The sequence below is a fragment of the Adiantum capillus-veneris genome, chromosome 1, assembly GCF_014529385.1.
Source record: "Adiantum capillus-veneris isolate H3 chromosome 1, ASM1452938v2, whole genome shotgun sequence".
NCBI lineage: Eukaryota > Viridiplantae > Streptophyta > Polypodiopsida > Polypodiales > Pteridaceae > Adiantum > Adiantum capillus-veneris.
The window spans coordinates 125539127-125564985 of record NC_140931.1 but is presented as its reverse complement, the minus strand read 5'-3'; the positions used below and the strand labels follow the sequence as shown (position 1 = coordinate 125564985).

The 25859-nt window shown below is 41.4% G+C and overlaps 1 protein-coding gene across 1 annotated transcript in view; it reads right to left on the bottom strand.

Annotated features, from left to right (window-relative positions):
* Window positions 1-2852: 2852 nt before the first annotated feature.
* The window catches only part of LOC147465509 (uncharacterized), a 49548-nt gene continuing 26541 nt past the window's right edge, over window positions 2853-25859 (bottom strand). Inside the window, exon 2 of the mRNA XM_086511769.1 lies at window positions 2853-2964. Coding sequence (XP_086367895.1) covers window positions 2853-2964 — 112 coding nt within the window. The remainder of the gene's footprint in view (window positions 2965-25859) is intronic.

The following is a 25859-nucleotide window of genomic DNA, read 5'->3' as shown; positions in this document are numbered from 1 at the left end:
ACAACATCACTCTTCCCCTCTCTTTCTATTGCTTCCCATCATACTCCATGAGATTTTGAAAATAGTGTCAATGTACAAAGAAAACTATCACACTTTTGAAAAATAACAATATTTTGAAATTAGTGTTGATGTACAAACAAAACTATCAAAATTTTAAAATTAGTGTTATTGTACAAAGGAAACTAGCAAAACTTCAAAAAACGACAATATTTACAATCCGTATATATATTGTGGAGGGGACCAAGTTGACTATACAAGCACAGTAGAAAGGGGGTATATGGATTCTTTAGAGTTTGTAGATAGGGGGTTGGGTTAGTTTTATGGGTCCGTAGATAGAGGGTTTTTCCCATATGGTTGCACGCAGGTGACATCCCCCCAAGCATAAGTGAATCCCCCGGAGAGAGAGAGAGAGAGAGAGAGAGAGAGAGAGAGAGAGAGAGAGAGAGAGAGAGAGAGAGAGAGAGAGAGAGAGAGAGAGAGAGATGCTACTTGATGGCTACCCAGGTTTCTTTGTGCATGCCTCTCTCCCTAGTCCTTGTGTGTGTGTGTGTGTGTGTGTGTGTGAGAGAGAGAGAGAGAGAGAGAGAGAGAGAGAGAGAGAGAGAGAGAGAGAGAGAGAGAGAGAGAGAGAGAGAGAGAGAGAGAGAGAGAGATGTTGCTTGTCAACTGCCCAATGTTGGGCCATATTTCTCTCTGTGTGTGTGAAATGTTGCTTGATGGCTACCCAGGTGTCTATGCGCATTCCTCTCTCCCTCCCTGTGTGTGTGCGTGTGTGTGTTTGAGAGAGAGAGAGAGAGAGAGAGAGAGAGAGAGAGAGAGAGAGAGAGAGAGAGAGAGAAAGAGATGCTGCTTGTTAGCTGCTGCAACAATGCTGCGTCATGTCTTTGCAAATTATGCTCTCTCTCTCTCTCTCTCTCTCTCTCTCTGTGTGTGTCTCTCTTGAATGGTGTTGCATACATTTTTGAAGATTTGATGTTTTTTAATGAATACACCAGAAATGAAGACGCCCCCACGAAAGTGCACCTTACCAAACAAATCGCCCACTAAGGTGTCATCTGCCAGCTTGCATTCTAGCAGCAGCAAGCCCAAGAGTGGGGTAAGTATATCGTCAAAGGACACCTTTTCTGTCTCTGACAAGAGCAATGGTAATCACCCGTTTCCTTCTCATAAATGGCTCACCCTGTCATGATAGTACTTTGTGGTAAAAGTTGTGCCTGGTTGTTTTAAATGCACGTTTGTTGTTTTTCTAATCCAATGGTAGCATCTCGGAAGGCGCAATATCCCAAGCGGACCAGATTCTGCTTTACATGACATAACCTACATGAGGAGTACGGTTTGAGCTTGGAAGGCAAGCTATATCAGCATTTGTCTGATGAGGATGTGACAAATGAGGATTGGCTGTCAGTCTTCACAAAGAAATCAAGCCATGCCAACCAACAAAGAAATCACGCACAAGTTTTCAACCCTTTTTGTATATGAGAGATGTCCATCTGCCATGCAGAGTCCAAAGGGTCAGCGGAAGGTTGCATGGGCTATTTTTGGTGAGTAGGTCCTAGACCATTGTAAGAAGCTCCCGGGTGGGATGGAAAAAAAGCTCAAGAATTGGGCTGATTGCGATGAGGGAAGTGAGCATGTGACTCAGACCACACAGTTCACTCCGAAGTCTCGCATTGATCAAGGGAGGATGACAGGGAAAGGCTCTATTTCTTGCAGTTTGGGCCCTCAGTCTAATCTGAATTGCAGCTTTGTTAACCTCCAAATTTGGGTAGAAGTGGAGCAGATGTTGGCTCCAAGAAAGACAGAACTAGAGTGTGTGAAAAGCACAATAGGTGCATCCCAAGTCCAACTACAAGAGAAAAGCCAAAGCATGTGGAAGATGAGGAAACATCATCAGCTTCTGCAGCCGTGCTTCAAGGGAAATTGAGTGAGCTGCAAACACTATAGGCCAGCATGAAGGGAGTAAGTGGTAACTCTGATTCTGAAGTTTTGGTGATTGATGCAAAGATTGTTGCTCTCTCAAGTGAGTTGACCGCCCTTGGGGCTGATGCAAGCCAGTCCCAGATTAGAGCCGATGTTGATCGTATAGAGGTACGCGTCAAGATTGATACATTGTGTATTAAAAGTAAACCTTGTATTTAGGTTTTACATTATGTCTAAGCACCATAGGTATTTTAAAGGATACTGTAAGTACCATGTTGACAAGATCAACTCTCAATATTCACCACTTGACTAGGATTGTGTTTCACACGGTACTTTCTACAAGTGCCAATGGAGTCTTATTGGTACTTAACAAGGCACTGTAAGTAGATAGAACTACTTAAACTCCACCATTTCACAAGGGTTAAATATGACATGGTACTTTATATAAGTACCAATGGATCCTTATAGATGTTTCACTCAAGCTTAGGGATGGTAGAAACGAGGTAGAACTGTCAAATTTCACCGCGTGAATGTGATAACATACACCATGGTACTTTTTGTAGTACCCAATGAGACATTATTGGTGATTTGTAGAGCTTAGGTGCGGTAGCAAATAGGCCATGCTCTGAAAATTTACCATTTCACAATGATTGAATAGATCATGGTACTTTTTGTATGCACCAATGGAAGTTTATTGTCCACTGCTTCACAAAGTTGAGGGATACTCGTGGAGATCACAAAGTCCATGTATGCGACTATAATTTAAGGTACTTTTTGGAGCTAATTAATACGGAAGCTTTTTGTATGGTAGTTCAAATTGAAGGTGCAACAATGAGTACCACATAGGAACTTGTACATATTGTTGTATTACTTGGTAGAATTTACAGTACCTGTCACATAGGTTTATTTAAGAAATCATATGCATTTATCTTTCAAAGTACATATTTCTTGGGCCCAAAGTACATATGCCTCTTTTCCAAAGTACCATGCGTGTGTTTGTACATTGTGAAATTACATATGCCTTTTTTCAAAGTACCATCCATGTGTCTGTACATTGTGAAAGTACATATATGCCTTTTTGCAAAGCACCATGCATGTGTTTGTACACTGTCAAAGTACCTATTCCTTTTTTTCAAGTTCCATGAGTTCCACATAGGTTCTTTGTACATAATGTTGTATTACTTGGTAGATTATAAAGTACTTGTCATAGTTTTATTGATAAATCATATGCATTTATATTTTAAAGTACATATTTCTTGTTTCCAAAGTACCATGCATGTGGTTGTACATTGTGAAAGTACATATGCCTTTTTCCAAAGTAGCATGCATGTTTTTGTACATTGTGAAAGTACATATTCCTTCTTTCCAAAGTACCATGCATGTGTTTCTACATTGTAAAAGTACATATTTGCCTTTTTTGCAAAGCACCATGCATGTGTTTGTACATTGTGAAAGTACCTATTACTTTTATGCAAAGTACCTTCAATGGTAAGTTCTTTTGATTGGTACTCTAAGCCTATCCTTGGTACTGTCATAAGTCCCTACAGTGTATCCTTGCTACTTTTTTGACAATACTTGCAATTGGTGGTTTCAACATACCCTTGCTATCCCTTGGTACTATATGTATAAGTAATCATGATAGTTCATTTAATCTTGGACAGATGGACTAATATTTACTTCCCCTTTGTGGTGCAGAAAGAACTGCTTGACCTGGTAGCATTAGAAGCTACATGTGCTGCTCAAGTCAAATTTTGTGAGAGCTTGCTAGTGGAAGTGAAGAGAGGTGATTCAATGTTGCTATGTCCCACAAAATGGAGAGCATGGGAGTCAACTGCAGGCCAAAGTGACTGTTCCAGGAGCTTGTGTTGCATGTGGTTTGTGGGTTACGACAGTTGGGTATTCAAGCCCAAATTATGTCTGATGTCAACTAGTGGGAACAGGCCCCTATAGCATGCAGGATAACCTCAGTTAGAGTTCAGTTTCTTTTGCATGGCAAGTATGCTTATATATGTAAAAGGCTACACATCAATCAAAAAATAAGAAGAAGCGTTATTTTTACTGTGTCGACTTCTCTCTCTCTCTCTCTCTCTCGCCTTCTGCTATGCTTCCTCCACGCCATGGATTCCCTCAGGCTGCATCCCCCATAGCCCCTCGTTCCAACAACGACGTCGTGTGTATGTATACACTAGCATGTGGTGATACATACCATGCTTTTTGTTTTGCTGGATGGGCTGCGTCAGAGAAAGTATGTGCCAACCCCTCCTGTAAGCATAGTGTTCCGGAATCGGCAAAGTCAATGCTTGTGCATAATGGTTGGTTTTTTATTCTCCATGTCTGCCTTGATTACTAGAGTTTGTTAAGAATGCTTTTAACTTATTTTGCACACTTTTGTGGTGCAGTGGTAGGTTCCAGTCATATGCCTTATGCAGCAACATTACCAGCTGAGGTGCCAATACAGAATGTTGATGCAACTCCCGACGCCCCCACTATGGACACAGACATGCAGTCTGTTGATCAGTCAAATCCAGTTGGTAGGGAAGGCTCATCCTTGGCAGGTGACAAAACTCTGGCTGGCGAGGAAGGCTCGCATGTGGCAGGTGACAAGACCCCAACTGTTAAGGTGGAGCCCTCTGAACAGACAGAAGGTGAACCAAAACAAAAGGTAACCGAACCAATAGAAAATGCTGATGTTACTTTGACAGGTGCTGTAGCGCAAGAGGGAGTGGAAGCCATGCAAAAAATGGTTCACGGTGATGCAAATCCAGATTCCCCTGTCTTCCTTAGTGATATGGTGAAGATCTCAAAGAAGCAAAAGAAACACGATGATGGTAAGTTTTTTTGGCCCACAAGGCTTGGATCCCTATAGGCATTGAATGATTTTTATTGTCCCCCCTTTATGGTGCAGCTGGACAGTCCAAAAAGGCGCCAGCAGCAGAAATCACCCGTTCATAGCAGGAATCTAACAAAGCAGAGGATGAGAGTGATGGTGAGACATACTTTACGCATGAATTGTTCAGGAAAAACATCTTAGCACATAGAGGAAGTTCGTAGGTTCAAGCTCATTGATAGTGTCATTTCTATAACTTATGTTCATGCTCAATTGTGTGTAAGTCAAGTGGGTCTTGGTTTCAGGTGAAGATGGAAAAGCAACGAGCAAGGAAGTTCCGGAGTCACTGCCTCCCCCGAAGAAGTCCCCCATGAAAAGTAATCCCCTCTGACATCCCAGTAATATTTCCCACCCCCCAAAGCCTCGTGTTTGCAAGAAACTGTGACATTTGTCACTTAGTGTCTTCACTCTCTTGTAATGTCAAGAATCTTTGATTCTTGCTTTTGGAATACAAATGAGAATTTTATGTTGGCCTCCATTTGTCTTTTTTTGCTTTATTGCAACAGTCACGTTTGTACAGTGTTTGAAAGGTGCTTAGTCTATTCCTTTTCAATTTGCAACCATGTCTTTCACAGAGATACCAAAAGAAAAGGGGACTCTCAAACTGCCTGTCGAGGAAATAATAATCATCAGAAATCCACCGCCCTATGTTCCAAGCACAATCACATCGTTGCCATTCGATAACCCTACACGACCAACATTAGTGTTTGATCTTACTGGTCTTCTCTGCGCTTCATGGTTTAAATCTAACCCTCCTGATCTGGAAAGTAATGCATTCAACCCCATCCAAGAGGTGAGGGACATGTTGATTGAGCTTTTTTCAGAATTTTTGCTATATGTATGATTTATGCATGCCCACCGAGCGAGAATTGTTGTAGTTTTCAGGTACCTCTTTGTTCCCAAGGATGCAAAACAGGTCTTAGCTTGGGCTGTGGGCTGGGCAAATATTTACATATGGAGTTCATCAATGCTGGAAAGAGTGGAAAGAATAGTCTCTACAGGTTTTAAGGGGATTTTGTGACTACTTCAACGGATGGTCAGGACAATAGCTATGTGATGTAGCCACATTCTCCATGACAGGTGGAAAACCAGTTTTTTTCAAGAATTTGAAAAATTTTCTGAAGGTGGTTCGATGATACGGTGCAAGCAATGTGCTATTGATTGACAACAGTTTCTATAAATGCCATTATAATCCTCCTGGTTCCTACATCATTGTACCTAGCCTTAGAGGAGCGGCGTACTGACTTCTTGTCCAGGGACATAAAGGAGGCTCTTGTGAAATGGTATGATGCTACAGATTGGTCAGCCAAAGCTGTCACCTTCAATAATGTGAAGCCTACATTAGAGGACGACTATGTTAAAGCTGCACTTCGGCGTGGTGGAAAGATGACCAGTTATGAACAATACGTGAAAGGGCCACAATTGATGCCAATGCTCTTTAAGTGCTAGTGTCTCTACATTGTCATGTAGTGGTGTATTTGTAAATAACTTATGTAATTTTGTGAAGCCAAGTTTTGTAGCAACCCCTTGTATAAGCAGACTTGTCAATACAGCTACCTATTTGTAAGCTAACACTCTACACAAAGCCATGTATATGCCTACTTCCCATGAGGGATGTTTTTTCTGGCAACATTCAGAATGCCTCTGTATTGACTGCCTAACATGAACCTAGTCGGCAACACAAAAATTGAATTTATAATTATTCCATTATGTCACCATTGTTGTTTTGGACTCAATTTATTTTGTGGGTAGTGTGTGCTTGGTTGTGGCTATGGTGGATGGTGTGTGAGACAGGCAAATGAAGGCTTCTACTACCATGCTCTGTTTCAAGATTGGAGACCTCTTGTCATTACAATCATGCTGTTTTAGCATTCTACCACTGGAACATTAGAAAACATTTGAACTCATTTTTGGGCCTTTTAAGAGTGCCACATCATCAAAGTTGTACAAAAGAAAGCAACCCGGTAGACCCCTCTAAATATTGCTTAGAACCCCATGATATGACCTATCATTGGAAAGTTCTTGAAAAATGGATTCTAAAGATCCAAGGTCCGAAAAGTTTGGATGACTTCTATGAAAGTTATGCCATTTTTTTTCAATCAGCCAGGTTTTGTTACCGTTACGGTAATCTAAAATCACCTTTTTCTAGATTTACATGAAGGCAATGTCCGATACATGCATGCTATATATCAATAGATAGCATTTGAAGAGTAGATTCTAAATATCCAACCTCCGACAAGTTTGGATCTTATTTGCAAAAAATTTACCGATCCCCACTTTTTGAAAGCTATGCCACATCAACAATTCTTACAAGGCCCATTTTTGAGTCCAAATTTTTCCTAATGAGTAGCACTACAAGTACCAACCATGGTACTTGGTGTATCCAATGTGCAAACATGTATTTTATAAAGGGACTATGTAACCACCCACAATGGTACACTATCTTTAGACAAATACATGATACAATGGTGGGAGACTACTAGCAATGGTACTTAGAGTACCAAATTTACAGATATGGTGCATTCATGATACTTAAAGTACCTAATCTGCACACTTCTACAATGAAGAACATGCACTTAGAACCTGTGATTGGTACTTTAGGACTACCTAGATACCCCGTATAAGTACCTGAACAAGCAGTAAAGTGCTTGAAACCTGAACTATAGTACTTAAAGTACCAAATTTAATGATATGTTGCAAAAAGATAAAAGTAAGAATCAGGAGGCTACATTTGTGAATATGTGTTTTTGGAGGACTCAAATACAACGAACGGTAATTGCAACAAAACAACTGTTTATCAGGCTCCAATATAGAAAGACCTACAAGACCATTGGCATGCTATTGTACACATTTTCATAAACTTCTGCAGATAATATGAACTTATGTGGCTCACCATGTAAGGGTTCCAAGGGTATCTTGATGGATCGAACCAAGTGCGATGCTAACAACACTTTTGGCTGTTCAGGAGGGATGTAATAAACATACTCGGTACCATCAACTAGCTCATAGTAGTATCCCTCAACCAGATATGAATTTGGAAAAATGCAATTGTCCCAAGAATCTCTTAGCGCTCGTGTTGTTTTGTATTTCTCCTTTGAGCATCTCAAGAGGTAGAAGTCTGCTCCATCTTCGTTCGCATTCGTGGCAAAGTTGTCAACTACACGTAGAGCGTCACTGATTGCATCGTGAGGTCCACCATACATAGCCAAATCTCATCCTTCGTCGTCACTTGATTGATCGCTTTCTCCATCACTGCCATCCAAGGGTTCGATGCTGATGTACTTCCAGTTCTCGACATGTCTGTTATTAAGGCAACACCTCCAGCGTTGGGACATACAAGGGTAACAAAAAAATGAGAGAGCTCTATAGCGCAATGCACACTTCATGTGCCAAGCGTCAGGTTTCAATTGCTCGTGTCAGAGCCCTTTTGACGATAGCACCATCCCCATCATGCTCTCCTTTGCCATGGCCCGCTGCAAAGAAACTCCATAGCATCTCAATGCTCGCTTGCAATTCCATTTCCTCTCCCTAGGTACATCAACCGCTTTGACATCCCAAAAAATTCGAGTCACCTCTGACTGGGTGTTTTCATCATGAAATTTATGTTTCAAGAAATTGACCACATCCTTGGCACACTTCATGTGCCAAGCGTCAGGTTTCAATTTCTCGTGTCAGAGCCCTTTTGACGATAGCACCATCCCCATCATGCTCTCCTTTGCCATGGCCCGCTGCAAAGAAACTCCATAGCATCTCAATGCCAGTCAAAGAGTAGTACCTAGATCAATCACACGTCTCAAAGACTAGGTAAGAACACAAAACTCACACACTTGTTTAAGAGTCAAAGGAAGCTAGCATACCTTGACACAAAGAAAAATGGTCTAGATGCCTTGAATTGAGCAGCACATCCGTCTGACCAGACCTAGTGCCGCTTCAAGAAGTTGAAACCTTGCTTCTGTAGCCGCACACTATGAACTTGCATAAAATGCTGTACAAACAATGTGTCATGCTCTTTGTCATCAGATATGTAAAAATGTATATATTTTAAGACCCTTTGTTAACCCTCATGGCTCACGGACACCCCATCACCTACGACGGACATGTATTATGTATTTGGTAGAGTCAGGTACCGGGCTTGTCGGACCAATAGGAAAAGGGTAAGAGTGATCGTCGATGAGAGGCGCACTCTAACTGGGACATTCAAGGGATTAGTTGGCTAAGAATGGGCGCCCAAGTGTGAATGGGGTGAGCTCATATAAAAGCCAACTAAACCTAAAATTCACTCATTCTCACATTTGTGCAATAGAAGAGTGCTCTTGCTCCATATCCATCTCCATCTTCTTCTTCTTCACCTCCTTGTGTGTGTGTGTGTATGTGTGTGTGTGTGTGTGTGTGTGTGTGTGTGTGTGTGTGAGAGAGAGAGAGAGAGAGAGAGAGAGAGAGAGAGAGAGAGAGAGAGAGAGCATTGCGGCGGCACGACGGCGGTGAAGCGGTTGAGCGCGACGTAGCGACGTCTCCTTCTTCTTCGCGGCGAGTAATCCTCCACGGCAGGAGCATAGAGCGGTGAGTGACACACCATTGCCCTCTTTTGAGCTTACTAGTTAAGCTAGTTGTGTGCTTAGAGCCGTCTATGGCTCGCACACAGTGTTAGGCAAGGCCCTTTCTTCGACAGTGCGGCAAGGAGCGCACATTTTTGGCGCCGTTGCCGGGGAATCGCCCTGCACTAAGCCCAAGAGGCACTTTGTGCTTCTCCTATAAGTTGTTTGTAGTAGGAAAGAAGAGGAAGAGGAAGAGGAATGAGTTGTTTTTCAGCAAGTTGTTAATTTCTGTATTGTCTGCAAGTTCTGTGATTTCTGCATAATGTTGTGTTTTCTGGTTGCACACAGTCTTTGCACAATTAGTAGTCGTTAGCTTGTTTGCAGTGAATGAATAAGTAGGAAGGCAGTTAGCAATTTCTGCTTGCAAACAGTCTGTACATAGTTTTCTGTCAAGGTTTGCCTGCACACAGTCTTTGCACAGTAAGGTAGTGAGAGAGGAAGTAGGTGGACAGTTAGCTCACTGTCAGTAAGCAGTTAACAGATTAGTTAGTAGATTAGTTAGTGGTTAGTAGCACTGTTAGGAAGTAGATAAGGTAGTGAGCTGTATCTGAGCTGTGAGCTGTTGACTAGGAGGTTAGGTAGGTCGTCGCCCAAAAAATAATAAAAAAAAATAAAAATAAAAACTAAAAATTTTGATCGAGATCATTTCCCCAAGCCCAAGCCCAAGCCCAGGCCTCAGTCCTCAGTCTTATGATATATACTAGACTCACTCTTATATATATACCCTACCCCCTCAAGAGGGAATGAGAGCATGTGGGGCAAGTCCTCCACTCTCCTCCCTTCTCTTCCCACTTGCACCCTTAGACTTTCTAATTTGGGCCTAGTTCCCTACTAGAAATTGACGGTTTTAGGGATTCCGAGGTCATAAAGTGACCAAACGGAGGGCTGTAAAGCACGGCACATCCCTTTGACCGAGACGCTCGTTTTGAGCTATCATACATTCTATTCTATAGCTGGGTCATAAAAAAAGGACCAAAAAATCAAAAAATAAATAAATAAGAAAAGACTTGGGTTGCAAAACACCCAAAATTACTAGGTGAGCAGCCTTCACGGGCCCTCACTGACACTTCTGGGGGATCCAAGTCATATGAACCTACGCTCTGGACGAGTTTTAGAGCACGAGCATATTGGTAGTGCCTCCATTTACGCGGGCACCCATTATTCCTCCACCCTAGGTTCTGAACCTTCGGTCGGGACTCAAGGTAGCGCAACCCAAGATCCTCATATCGCGTCTAGTGATTCTTCCTCTGACTACGAAGTCATGGAGGGGTATCCTACACCAAACCCTGATAGTTCAAGTCAAGACATGCATGCCATGGGCCCACGGCCCGGGTCCAGCGTGTTTAGCCGCTTAAAAGAGACCCTTAGTAGAGCTACTCGCTCCGAACATGCGGTTAATGAAATAACTGAAGGGAGTGGGGAAGTAAATTCGTCATTCATGCCTAAAATGGACCCTATGCTTCTTGAGAGTGTGCATGTGAATGTTCCATCCACTGCACCTCCTGATCCTTTAGGACTATCTCCCTCTGAGGTTTTACTACCCGATGGTAGGAGTCTTGCCGAAGTACAAGAGATCGAACGCTATATGCAAGCAACAAGGGAGAGGGAAATTGAGAACCTACGAAGGCTAGAACAAAGTCGAGCCCTGAAAGCAAAGGCTCCTATGACAACAATCATGCCAGCCGAGCAACCGAGTGCTCCCAAGGTAGCAGTCACGGAGGGGCAAGCTATGGGGAGCAATAATACTTCCACTTCAAGGGAAACCTCCAGCACGCCAGGCCTAGATGGGATATTCCTAAACGAAAATTGGGAGTATGACCTACAAGGAGAAGCTTTAACTGATCGGTACACAGGACACACCTATCATGTGGGTTGGTTAGATGTTCTACAATCCACATCGGGTGCTACTAGCATAGATGAGCAACAACAGAAAGTCTGTGATGTCCTCCATAGGATTGTCGAGTTAGAAAGACAGAACACAGGGATCAACATGCCTTCAACAGGCCTAATGAGATTCTTGGATACGGGAAAGGCCAACCAACCAACCCTATCACAAATGGAGAATCCCTCAGTGAGCCCCATTGATCCTCCATATGTTGTTTCGCCAGAAGCCTCAGTACAATCTGAGCCCACAAGTGGCAGCTTTACCTTCCCAGATCTAGCTCATCTTTCTCTTAATGACACTATGGCCACCATGCATATCCCAGTGGTGAGCATGACAAGAAGTACACCATGGAGTTCATTTGTTAATAATGCGCCGATGCCTAGTAGCACAGTGCCCCCAACTATACCTACATGTATGTATCAATCATGTGCACCTGTCGTACCTCAGCCTCATGTAGCTCCTACACCTCTGATTATTCCAAGAGCTTACAATCCACAATGGAATTATCTAGGCTCTTATACAAGTGGAGCCATGACATTTAATAATAACATGCCATATAAGGCACCCCCTATGCCTAGGGCCACGCCTGTAAACTTTGGACCACCGTCTGGTACACCACCATACGAAATTTGGGACCCAAGAGCCGTGCGTATGCCAAGGCCAAGGCCAACTCCCATCTCACATGTGGTTCCTGGAGCACATACACCCATTAAAACTGCTCAAATAGGAGATTTGGTAGCATTTTCTCAAACTATCGGTCGCTCTATTGCGGAAAACATGCGTAGTGCTCCTGATAGAGAGCCTAGGAGCAAGGCAGTTCAAGTAGCTAAGCTCACACAGAAATTCAATGGAGACGGAGATGCTAGAAAGCATATGGAAGTCTTTGAACATGTGTGCGATTCCTTGGAAGAGCACAATGAGCTACATAAGTGTAAGGCTTTGAGTTTGACCCTAAGCGGAAAGGCTGGAGATTGGTATAGAACCTTAAGAGTAGAAGAAAAAACGATCTACTCTACTCTTAGGAGACTGTTCTTAAAAGAATACATACGAGAGGGAGTACTTTGAAGTGTAGCCTCTCAGCTCCAGAAAGCCCAACGAGAAGAAGGTGAATCCGTGAGAGACTTCATTAGTCGCCTAAAGAATTTGAATTCTCGATGCAATCCAAACGAGCGATTCAACAACAACCAATTGCTCGATAGATTCATTAGGGGACTACGACATGAAAGTATTTATAATGGCCTATTCATTAGAGGTATCACTACTTGGGAAGCAGTCACCATGAATGCAATCCAATTGGAGGATAATTTAATGATTGCAAGAGAAAGAGTGTCTGCCGAGCCGAAGTCTAGTAGCTCGCAAGCATCAAGGCATGAGCCAATGAAGATAAAGCCAATCGTGAAAGAGCAAACGATATCTGAGATGACTTTGGCAGATCTCACAAAGGCCATCCAAGAAAGCCTTAGGGGTAATCGTGCTCCACAAAACACTCATATGTATCCAAGAAGGGAGCAACAATGATGCTCAATTTTCTTGGGCCCACATACTACGAGTGAATGCCCTACTTTCAGAGTAAAGTTTAACGGGACTTGTAACGCGTGTGGTAGGTATGGCCATCAAGCGAAGGATTGCCTAATGCTTAAACGCATCATGGAAAATAGACCGCCTATAGCTTGGGCAGACTCACCTTGAGTTCCCGCATTGATGCCTACCCCACCCATGGAGCAACAGTTGCCATTACAGCACATGGTCCCTAGAACCCAAAATGTGGTCCAAACCACACCGTTGCCACCTCCAGTGCTAGGACCGCAACCCCCTCATCCAAGAGTTACACCTATGAACCAAATAGGTTGCGAGTCATCTACTACTTATGTAGATTGCGAAGAGGACATAGACTCTAGTATCACCTATGGAGTCGACATGCTTGAGGAGTGTCCCATGTACTATATGGAAGACCATTGGGGACAAATCAAACCGGTATATCAAGCTACTGCGCTAGTAGCAAGAGGCCAAAACTTTAATAGTTTTGCCAGGAGACCACCTCTTCAGTGCTACGAATGTGGTGGACCACATCAAGTAGCTGAGTGCCCCATTAGAATACAAAAGAATGCAGCACTAATTCAAACAAGTCAAGGGAGTGCATTGGCAATGCCAATACTCACTTGTAATCATTGTGGCATAGATCATTTGATCGCACAGTGTCCTAACAATCCAAACGCACCGAAAATCACACCATTGAACATAATAGAGATTGTTGATGGGACACCACCAACTATAAACATAGCACCAGTGAATGCACTCACACGTTCGATGCTCCAAAAGCAAAATTACATCCTCGAAGAGAGAGATGCTACATCCATTGGCCGAGCGAGAAAGAAGAAAACACGAAGAAAGAAATCCCTTAATGCTTCTAGCTCAAAACCTAGTTCAAAGACTAACATAGGGACAGGAGAGGATCCCGTGTATATGAATGACCCTGAGGATGACTCAGATTCGATAGAGACCACGAAGACCAAAACTATTACTACAAAGGAAAAATCCAGTGAGGAGGATCACGAGAGGGAATTACGACGAGCACCAAAAGAGTATTCAAAGTTAAACCACCCAGTTGCGAACCCCCAAGATAAGCCACGAGAGACGAAAAATGAGGATTGCAAGAGAAATATTGGAACCTATCCAAACCCAACAGTGGAAATTGAACGAGTCCAACAACTGAGGGGTTTGGTGGAAGAAACTCAACGAACATTAGAACTTGAACCCAAACATATCCAGATGTCGGACACAATGTTTCCCACACAAGTTCAACCTCACAAGAACTACAGGGCATTAGCTATACCCAGTATCATTCGGGAAGAGAGTGAGAGTAGGACATCTGAAAGTGGACACACACCTTTCCTACTAGAGAGAATGTTTGGTGAGGGAATGCCCGACCCCCTTGAGGAAGTGGATATTCCATCTTCACCATTCTCTTGTCAGGGTCCTACGTCCCACAAGATGCCATTAAATGTTGCCAAATTGATGGATTTCATGTCTTCAGAAGTTAGAACCACCATCATGTCCAAACTATATAAAGACCCCGAGCTAGTCTCAGCTCTTCGAGCCTTCCTCAATGGAGAATTACAGGTCGGATTACCACAGTTTGTACATATGAACAAACCTGACTCAGTAATGAATGATGAGGAACATTTAGCACCATCATCTGACCTAGCGGGACATGAATCTGTAATTGAAGTACTCGTTAACAAGTTGGGGAAATACTTTGAAGGTGATGAATCTAATGCTACTCTACCAATCACTACTAAAGGATTAACTGTAAAAGGGGTCCTTGACGGTGGTGCGGGAGTCAGCATGGTGACAAAGAGTTGTTGGGAGTCTATGGGGCGACCTCACCTTGAAGCCACAAGCGTAGTGGTAAAAATGGCTAATGGATCTATTGTTACGCCTATTGGAATGCTAAAGGATCTCAGAATTAAGGTCTTGGGACACAAGGTAAGGCAAACTTTCATTGTTATGGATTTTTCCAAGCATCCTATGTCATTTGAGATGATCTTAGGGCGTCCATTTATGAGGGAAGCAAAAATGGTGCATGACTGGTCCAAAAACCACGTCTACTTACAGTTCCAAGACTCTGTCATTCGAGTTGATCTTTTAAGTGGTCGAACGCATCCTCTAGGAAATAAATTCATCATTGATAATCAATCAGACACAACAATTCACTCAGCTCCATTACAGTATTGTTACACATGTAACGAAGACACGGATATTGGGGAGAAATCTCCTTATATGGATATCCTACCCGGAATGGCTGAGTCAGACAATGTCGATTGGGTACACCTAGCGACAACTATAGATACATGGGGAGCTAGAGGAACAACCTGGGTAACACCAGATGGGGAAGAGATACCACACATTGCACCAGTAAACATGTTAGGTGTAGCGCATGTAACATCCGATGATAAGAAAGAGTCACACCTACCTGAGAGTGAAACTGATGATTCCTCAAAGGCTTCAGGCCAATACACATCGGAAACGGAATCTCAAAAATAAATGGATTCAGAACCTGAGGAAACATCGAGTGAGCCAAGTATAGAAACTGAACACTCAAGGTTTAGTACGACCATCTATGGTAATTTATATGAGAGTGAAGAGGATACAAGCGAAGACCTATCAAGCGAGTCGAGTTAAAACATTTACCAAAATCAAAACCTTAACAAGAAACAATGGTCATATAAGAGACGACGATATCGAGCAAATGTGAGAGCTAGGATAAACAAGGAAAGATCTACTGCAGAATGGCTTAGCTATCTAGGGGCATGTGATGTTCATCGAAAGCTAGTAGACAATTGGGGTGAACATCTCCAGAGTGTCATGTGGTGCAGCCCGCGACCCATTGACCTCGCTCAATTGGAGGTTACAGAGCTGAAATTGAGTCGAACTATCAGAAGACATCAAAACCGAGAGTTAGCACAACAACAAAAGGAGGCAGAACTAAAAGAAAGGTCTCCGTCAGGACAAGAGCCTGCTGACTTACATACGGCTCCTGAACATTTTAAATCTTATACCACGGGGGAGTGAAAGGTTGTGTATGCCAAGGCCCAACGAATACCTACCAATGAAAGCAGTGGAGTCTATGATGGTCCAGCGGTAGTTAAAGAGATAGAATTAGCAGAACCAGGTGAGGAGTCTAAACCAGTCTTTATTGCTCAAGACCTTACCGAAACTGAAGAGGCTGTACTTAAGGAGCTCCTCAAGGAATAGAAGGATATCTTTGCTTGGACATATCATGACATGAAGGGTGTTCCACCTTCTGTGGTGCAACATACAATTCCCATGATCAACACTGCTAAACCCGTCCAGCAACGACCCTATCCAATGAATCCTAAGTACGCCAAAATTGTACAAGAGGAGATTGAAAAACTTATCTAATGTGGATTCATATACCCTATTGAGCACTCAGAATGGGTTTCTCCAATAGTCATTGTGCCAAAAAAGAATGGGAAACTAAGAGTGTGCGTGGACCTCAAGAAAGTTAATGCAGCCACTAGGAGAGATCATTATCCCTTGCCATATTCAGAACATGTGCTTGAAAGAGTTGCGGGCAAGGAAGCTTATAGATTTTTAGATGGGTACTCTGGTTACAATCAAATCACAATTGCATTAGAGGACCAAGCTAAAACTACTTTTATCACAGAGTTTGGAGTGTTTGCATTTCGTGTTATGGCTTTTGGCTTAACAAATGCCCCTGCTACATTCCAACGATTAATAAACACCGCGTTTAAAGAATTTCTAAGGGAGTTTTGTGAAGCTTTCCTAGACGACCTTTGTGTTTATTCTTCTTGGGAGAAGCATTTGTTATATCTACGAAAAATATTTGAAAGGTGCAGATTTTATCGCATCTCATTGAACCCTTTCAAATGCCAATTTTGGGTTAATCATGGAGTCATTCTAGGGCATATAGTGTCCAAGAACGGGATATCCATAGATGAGAGTAATATTAAAGCCATTGCCGATTTGCCACCACCTACGAACTATAAAGGAGTTCAAAGATTTATGGGCCATGTTGGTTATTATCAAAGATTTATTTTAAACTTTGTCGAGATAGTGCGTCCATTGTACAAGCTTCTTATCGAGTTTCACTGGACGGAAGAATGTCATCAATCTTATGAGTTATTAAAGAAGGCCCTAACAAGTGCTCCAATCCTTCGAACACCCAATTGGAATGTACCTTTTCATGTGCATATTGATGCATCAAATTTTTCTATTTGGTGTGTTCTAACTCAACCAGGAGAGCATAAATTGGACTACCCTATTAGCTTTTCAAGTCGCCAATTAAATGATGCCGAGATGAACTACACTACTACAGAGCGCAAAGGTCTAGCTATGATTTACGCAGTAAAGAAATTTCGCTATTACCTTCTTGCTACCAAGTTTGTGTTTTATGTTGATCATCAAGCATTGCTATATTTGGTAAACAAGCCGTGTTCCACAGGTCGAATTACACGATGGTTGTTAATTCTTCTTGAGTTTGTCTTCACCGTTGTTGTGAGGCCTGGGAGGAAACATGTCATGGCGGATCATTTATCTCGTATCCCTAATGGAGAATCTCCTACGGGGGTTGATGATGAATTTCTTGATACTCCTTTGTTCATTGTTGAGACAATGCCTGAATGGAGTGAAAAGATTGTTAACTTCTTAGTTAATGGTTTTCCACCCAAAAAACTGCGAAAAGATATAGCTCAAAAATTAATCAAGGAATGCGAACCCTATTGCTTACTGGCTGGAACTCTCTATAAGAGAGGAAAAGATGATGTTCTTAGACGTTGTGCCCGCGAGGATGAGTATTTATATATTCTACAAGAGGCACACATGGGTGTAGCTGGTGGTCACTTTTCAGGAAACTGGACTGCCCGAAAGATCTTACAGTCAGGCTATTGGTGGCCCACTCTGTTTAAGGATGCATCACTTTTTGCAAAGGGATGTGATGAATGCCAACGCTTCAACAAGCCACAAAGAAGGGATAGGATGCCTCTACATCCCATCAAGGTAACCCAACCATTTGAAAAGTGGGGCTTAGACTTTGTAGGACCGATTAGTCCGGCTGCACGTAACACGCAATCATGATATATCATTGTGGCTACCGACTATGTAACCAAATGGGCTGAAGCAAAAGCAACACGAAAGGCGGATGCAAAAACAACAGCTAAGCTCCTCTTTGAGAACATTATCACACGTTTTGGATGCCCCTTTGAACTTGTAAGTGACAATGGAACTCATTTTATAAATGAAGTAATAAAAGAACTTACATCAAACTTCATGATATCTCACCACAAGTCTACACCCTATTATCCCCAAGCAAATGGCCAAGCTGAGAGTACCAAAAAAATCCTCATCTCCATTTTGACAAAGACAGTCGAGGCTCATCACACTGATTGGGACCTAAAGCTTACATCAGCTTTATGGGCTTATCGTACTGCATATAAAGTTGCTATTAATTGCACACCGTTTAAGATGGTGTATAGTCAAGAAGCAGTTATGCCATGGGAGTTTGTCATTCCTAGTCTTCGAGTAGCTTCTCAAGAAGGTTGGGATGGTAACCCCTTAGTGGAGCGATTATATATCCTGGAAAGGCTAGATGAAGAGAGGCAATTAGCTGTGTGAAATGCTCTAGTGGAGAAGGGTAGGAGAAAGAAGTGGTTTGATAGCCATTTAAAGGATAAAGACATCAAGGTTGGTGATAAAGTTCTTATGTACGGGGTACGTAATGAAAAGAAGAAATTGAAATACGCTGGTAAGGGACCATATCGAGTGTGTGAAATTACCCCGCAAGGTACCATTCGTGTGGAGACTCTAGATGGAGTTGAAACCATTGGATTCCTTAATGGGAGTAAATTCAAAAGATATTATGATCCTCTAAGCCAGGAAGAGTTGCAAGCCATCCATCAAAAGAAGGCTGCCAAGGAACAAGTAGAGCTTAAAAAAATCCAAGCAAGAGTTGAGGCTCGAGAACGACAACAACGTCTTCGACGCCAACGAGAGGCTAATCTGGGAATCACGCAAGCATTTTTCGAGGACACAGATGACGACTCATTAGAATCTGAGCCACCCCTACGATACCCAATTGAGCTAAATAGCCCCTATGGGAAAGTACTATACAATGCCTTATTAGATACGGGAGCTAAACACAATTTGTTATCCTATGGAGTTTGGTGTCAATTAGGGAAACCGACCCTATCCCCGAGTACGATGCAAGTCAAGGGCATTAATAAAAAGAAAACTGCTATTCTGGGAGTCCTTCAGACCCCTATTGTCTATGACAATGGAAGCATAGTGCAGAGGTTTCTAGTCATGCCCGCGGGAGCTATGGAAGGCAACGTAAACCTGGGACGCACGTGGATGTGGGCAACCAAATGCACTATTGATTGGGATACTGTTAGTGTCACGACGCGACCATCGACTCTTACCCCTATCATTCAAGCAAAGTCACCTACATTGCAAACTCCACCAAAGTTGAAGGATACCCATGAACCTAGCACTTCAACACTTGTAGTTGCAACAAGCAGTAATATTGCAAGTACTCATCCATGACCTAAGAGTACATATCAATGGGTCCCCAAGGCCTTACTTCCAACTACCTCAACCCTCCCATCCATTCCAAGAAAAAATTTCCTGGGAAAACCAAGAGCGCGCCCTAGGAGAGTCAAGACCAAATCACGATGGATTCCAAAACAACTATTAGAAGCCCAAGGCTACTATGATGGAAATGAGCAAATTTGGGTACCTAAACGTAAAATGTGTCCTTCCCTATCGACAACAAATCCATATGACACAAACAGTGTAACGCTAAAGCCAATGGCAGACCGTGGGAAGGGAAAGATCACAGAATGCTACACACCTAGTCCAGAGCTAGTTTGGGCTCCAAGGCAAAACCAATTTATTCCACCTAGCTCAGGAAGGGGGGAGTTCCATGAAGCTTCTAGCTCCTCATGTAATACATCCATAAAGGTAAAAGCTTCTACACAGCCTCCATCTATAGTAATGGACCTCCATGAAGCTATAAAAGAGTCCACACCTCCCAGTGTTCAAGAATCACATGATGAACCACTTCAAGTTCGATCCTGGGAGAGTACCTTACCACCCTTGCAACTTGACGAGGCACCTAGGGTAATAGAAAACTACTGGCAAAAATCCTCACCTATTACCAACTGGAACAATTGGTTTCAAAGGGTGACGACATCATTTCAAACGGTATGATCTACCCAAGGAAGGGGGGAGTGTTTGTGGACATCCATCATTCACTTGCTTCCCTCTCAACCTTTGTCCCTGACCTCTTAATCTCCGATCTTAGGGAATGTATATATAAAGCCTTATACTCACAAAAACAAGATAAAAAAGTAAAAGAGCAAGAGCCATAACACAAATAATAAAAACAAATTATGCACAAGAACACGACCCTTGTAATATTTGTACTCTAACCATCATCTAAGACCATATTAGGTAAAGTGGGAAAATCCCAATTCCCAGGTTGGACAACTTTCAATATATCATGTACAAAATATAGAGATTTTGTCAAAAATTTGAGTTTTCTTAAGGTCTCATTCCACTTTATGCACATACAATACACAATGAAAACAACTAAAGTACCATGGTTTCAATCAATTGAATTATTAGGAGACGAGTATATTGCATCCATTATCGTTGTCTATGTCCTACTGTCCTACCTACAACTTATCTCAACATGGAGAGCTTGGTTTCTAGGTCCACCACTTGTCCAAGTTAATGTGAAAGTGACTCAAGGTTCACAACTTGTGAAAGCAAGGATCCATTGAGGAATACAATCCACTTGGCTATTTTTCCTTAATTTATTGCATGTGACATTCAAGCAAGGTCCACTTCTAATCTATAACTTCTTAATTTGAGGCATGGGGCATACATAAAATATGTAGCATATGCTCTATTGCCTCATAGGAAGGTTGGTTTCAAGGTGCACTTATCCATGCTAGCCTATCTTGGAGAAATGATGGAGCTTGCTTCTCTCTATGTTTGAATAGAGTTAGCTTGGACAAGTGGTGATCTTGGAACAAAACCCCCATGTAAAACATATCATGGGTATTCCAAGTGATTAGAAAGATTACCATTTAAGATATAACCTTATAGGTTGGACAAATGGAGCTTGGCTTGGAGAAATGGTGGACCTTTGATTCTCTCCATGTTTCAATGGAGCCTATCTTGGATAAATGGTGGAGCTTGCTTCTGTCCATGTTTCGATGGAGCCTAGCTTGAACAGTTGGTGGACCTTTGCTTCTCTCTATGTTTCAATAGAGTTAGCTTAGATACGTGGTGGATCTTCAAACTAAGCCAACTACTATCAATGTTTCCTAGCTTGGACAAGTGGTGGAGTGTTTCTCTACTCCATGTTTCAATGGATCTTAGCTTGGACAAGTGTTGGACCTTAAAACAAAAACCCCATGTACAACATAGAATGGATTTTCTAGATTTCAATGGAGTCTAGATTTAACAAATGATGGAGCTTGTCTTCATCCATGTTTCAATGAAACTAGCTTGGACAAGTGGTGGACCTTGTAACAAACCCCCCCATGTACAACATATCATTGGTTTTCTAAGTGATGGGAAGGAATACCATTCAAGATATAAACTTATAGCTTGGATAAGTAGTTGACTTTAAAACCAAATTCATCATAATACAATGAAATACAGGTTAGCCAATTCCTAAATCTTGAGACCAAACCTCCCATGCTATTAGAGATAATATATTGGATAAGTGGTGGACCATCTATTATTTTCCCATGCCTAGTTTAGACTACCGGTACACTTTGCAGCTATAAAGGTTGGACGAGTTATGGAGCCTTGTTTCTATCCATGTTTTAATGGATCCTAGCTTGGACAAGTGGTGGACCTTGGAAAAAGCTTCCATGTACAACATATATGAGGTTTTCCATGTTTTAATGGAACCTATTTTGGACAAATGGTGAATCTTGCTTCTCTCCATGTTGATTTTGGAACTACCTTAGACAAGTGGTGGAGCTTTGCTTTTCTACTCTTCATAATACAATGAAGTATACGTTGGTTACATGGTGAATCTTAAGACCAAACCTCCCATTTTACTAGAGATGATAGGTTGGACAAGTGGATCAACCTTCTATCATTTCTCCATGACTATATTGGACAATTAGTAGACCTAACATCTCTCTATGTTGTCTAGAGATAAGCTTGGACAAGTGATGGACCCTGCTTCTCTCTTCCCTTGGTTTAATAGTTTGAAGACTCAGTATATATACTTTCTTAGATCTAGCTTGAACAAGTGGTGGACCTTGTATGATCCACAATCTTAATTCATTACAAAAAAGTATATGAAAAAATAACATAGGAATCTTGGTTTGAAGGTCAAGCAATTAGGTTCCAAATGCACATAATAATATATTTTCCACCCATAATAAAAGAAAGTTAAATATGTTATTACCAAATTGACAAAGGTAACGTCCAAGAATTCTAGCTTTGCATCTTGTCAGATCTAAATCTTCATCAAGGCGACATGCATGTATACATCAACTTTCAAGCCATTCAAGAATACATGCACTTAGATTCCATAGTTTTGTTTTCAAAGTCTTTTAGGTTCTAAAACTCTTTCACGTAAAGTATGTAATGACAAAATTCTTGAAGCAAATATTTGTGCCCAAGAAAAAGATCCCTCTCACATATTTAAAGTCTATGAATTCTCTGATCCATACTTACAAGTTTTATTTTGACATCAAACATCAATTCTCTCATAGTTACAAATAAATGCAACCTCGATATGAATTGACAAAAAATGAATTTCTTTTACTATATGACCCAACATAGGCCCCAATTAAGTAAAAAATGAGTCTCCAAAAATTTGGGTGCACTCTAGCAATACATCAGAGTCCCCTTACAATAGGATGCACTCCAATAGTACATTGAAGTCCCCTTAGAGTAGGGTGCACTCCATTCAAGTGTTCATAAAATTGACACACCTTTGTTTTTTTATAAAAAAGACTATATCAAATTATACAAATGTTGAAAGATACACACTAGAATAAAAAAAGCATCTTATGGCCATATTTATTCAATTCTTTCGTGTTGACAAGTACACACCAAGGACATAATTTGTCTCAGAATCACTATATTGATTTACAATTGTGTTGTATGTATAGACTCTCTTATCTCTTGCATACAACCATCCTACCAACCATGGAATTATGGTTCTCTGCAAGAAGTTTTGAAGTTGCTCGGAAGTTTGCCTCCACATCTTTGGAAATATAAGATATGTCCCTGGCATGTTCCACATCACCCTATATGGAGTGTCATAAAAAATTAAGGTATTGTTTGCATCCAAATCCTCAAATATCTTCCAAATATCACTCAAATTTTTGTGATAAACCCTTGTAAATCCTAACATAATATTTGGATTTTGGCAATTTTTGTTACTCATAAACACCTTGAACTTGGTATACTGCTCAGGAAAACATTTTTGTGTGATGCGTTGCACCCTTGTTAAGTTATAGCAACTCTATATCCATAGCTCAAAGTATTTAGCACAAAAATCCAAAAAAATTTGTGCGTCTGGTCGCACCACATGATAAACTTTATCTTTATCCTCCACAAGTCGCATGTGTTGAGCCTAAGATGGCATAGAATCTCCATGTTTCATTTCAATTGTCTTGAGAAGTAACCCCTCTAGATCCAAGATAAGTACTCTTTTGATGTCCTTGAAAGAAAGTGGTAGGTGATTCATTCCTTGGACAAGGTCTTGGAGGAGGTTGGATGGGTAATTCAATAGTTTTCTTCAATTTATGCCAGCATATAGCCAATCCATTTTTCTGTAATGGTTCTGAAATTAAAGAACAAGAACACTTAATGCAAACACAACAATAGACATGAGTTTTACATTGTCTACCCTAAGGTTTTATTAGATACCAAAATCCATCTATGATCTACTCATTAATAGAAAGAAAGTCAAATTAAAATCCTGACTCTTTTTTATGCTACACTCTCTCTTAGTCTCAATACCATGGAGGTCAACTAGACTTAAGTCAACTAATAACTACTACTTGTTGTTAAAGGTATGCTTGAAGTGCATAAGGCTTAACCAATGCTCTAGTGTAGAATGGGTATTTAGGTCTCAAGGTCTACCACTTATCCAAGCAAAGATCCATTTAGATATGGAAACCCAATTTTTCTTAATATAATGATATAGAGTGGACAAGTGGTGAATCCTGAGACCAAACCACTCATGCTACTAGGGATAATAGGTTGGACAAGTGGTGGACCTTGAATGTAAACCCCCCATGTACAAAGTATCAGGGGTTTTGGGTATTTCACTCGACTCTAGCATCTTCAAGACATGGTGGAGCTTACTTCTCTCCATGTTTCAATGGAGTCTATCTTGGATAAATGGTGGAGCATCATTCTCTCCATGTTTCAATGGAGCATAGCTTGGACAAGTGGTGGACGTTTGTTTCTCTCTATGTTTGAACAGATTTAGCTTGGACAAGTGGTGGACCTTGGAAGAAAATTCCCATGTAAAACATATCATGGACATTACAAGTGGTGAGAAAAAATACCATTCAATATATAACCTTATAGGTTGGACAAGTGGTGGACCTTAACACCCAATTATTATTAATATAATGACATAGAGTGGAAAAGTGGTGAATCTTGCGACCAAACCTACTAGGAAAAGTAGGTTGGACAAGTGGTGGACCTTGAATACAAACCCCCCATGTACAAAATATCACTCATGATACTAGGAATAATTTGGTATTAAGGTCCATGTTTCAATGGAGCCTAGCTTGGAAAAGTGGTGGACCTTTGTTTCTCTCTATGTTTCAATAGAATTAGCTTGGACAAGTGGTGAACCTTGGAACAAAACCCCCATTTAAAGCATTTCATGGGCATTACAAGTGGTGAGAAAAAATACCATTCAAGGTATAACCTTATAGGCTGGACAAGTGGTGGACCTTAGCACCCAATTCCTCTTATTATAATTACATAGAGTGGAAAAGTGGTGAATTGTGAGACCAAACCTACTAGGGATAATAGGGTAGACAAATGGTTGACCTTGAATGTAAATCACCCATGTACAAAATATCATGGGTTTTGCGTATTTCAATGGAGCCTAGCATACAGGAGACATGGTGGAACTTACTTATGTCCATGTTTTAATGGAGCCTATCTAGGAGAAATGGTGGAGGTTCCTTCTCTCCATGTTTCAGTGGAGCCTAGCTTGGACAAGTCGTGGACCTTTGTTTCTCTCTATGTTTAAATATGGTTAGCTTGGACAAGTGGTGGATCTTGGAATGAAACTCCCATGTAAAACATATCATGGGCATTTCAAGTGGCGAGAAAGGATACCATTTAAGATATAACCTTATAGGTTGGACAAGTGGTGGACCTTAACACAATATAATGACATAGAGTGTACAAGTGGTGAATCTTGAAACCAAACCACTCATGCTACTAGGGATAATAGGTTAAACAAGTGGTGGGCCTTGAAATAAAACCCCCTAGAGTGTTTCAATGGAGCCTAGCTTGGAAACATGGTAAAGATTGCTTCTCTCCATGTTTCAATGCAGCCTATCTTGGATAAATGGTGAAGCATCATTCTCTCCATGTTTCAATGGAGCCTAGCTTGGACAAGTGGTGGACCTTTATTTCTCTCTATGTTTGAATAGAGTTATCTTGGAAAAGTGGTGGACCTTGGAACAAAACCCCCATGTAAAACATATCATGGGCATTACAAGTGGTGAGAAAAAATACCATTTAATATATAACCTTATAGGTTGGACAAGTCGTGGACCTTAACACCCAATTATTCTTAATATAATGACATAGAGTGGATAAGTGGTGAACTTGGGACCAAACCTACTAGGGAAATAGGTTCGACAAGTGGTGGGCCTTGAATGTAAACCCCCCATGTACAAAATATCACTCATGCTACTAGAAATAATTTGGTATTAAGGTCCATGTTTCAATGCAGCCTAGCTTAGAAAAGTCATGGACCTTTGTTTCTCTCTATGTTTCAATAGATTTCGCTTGG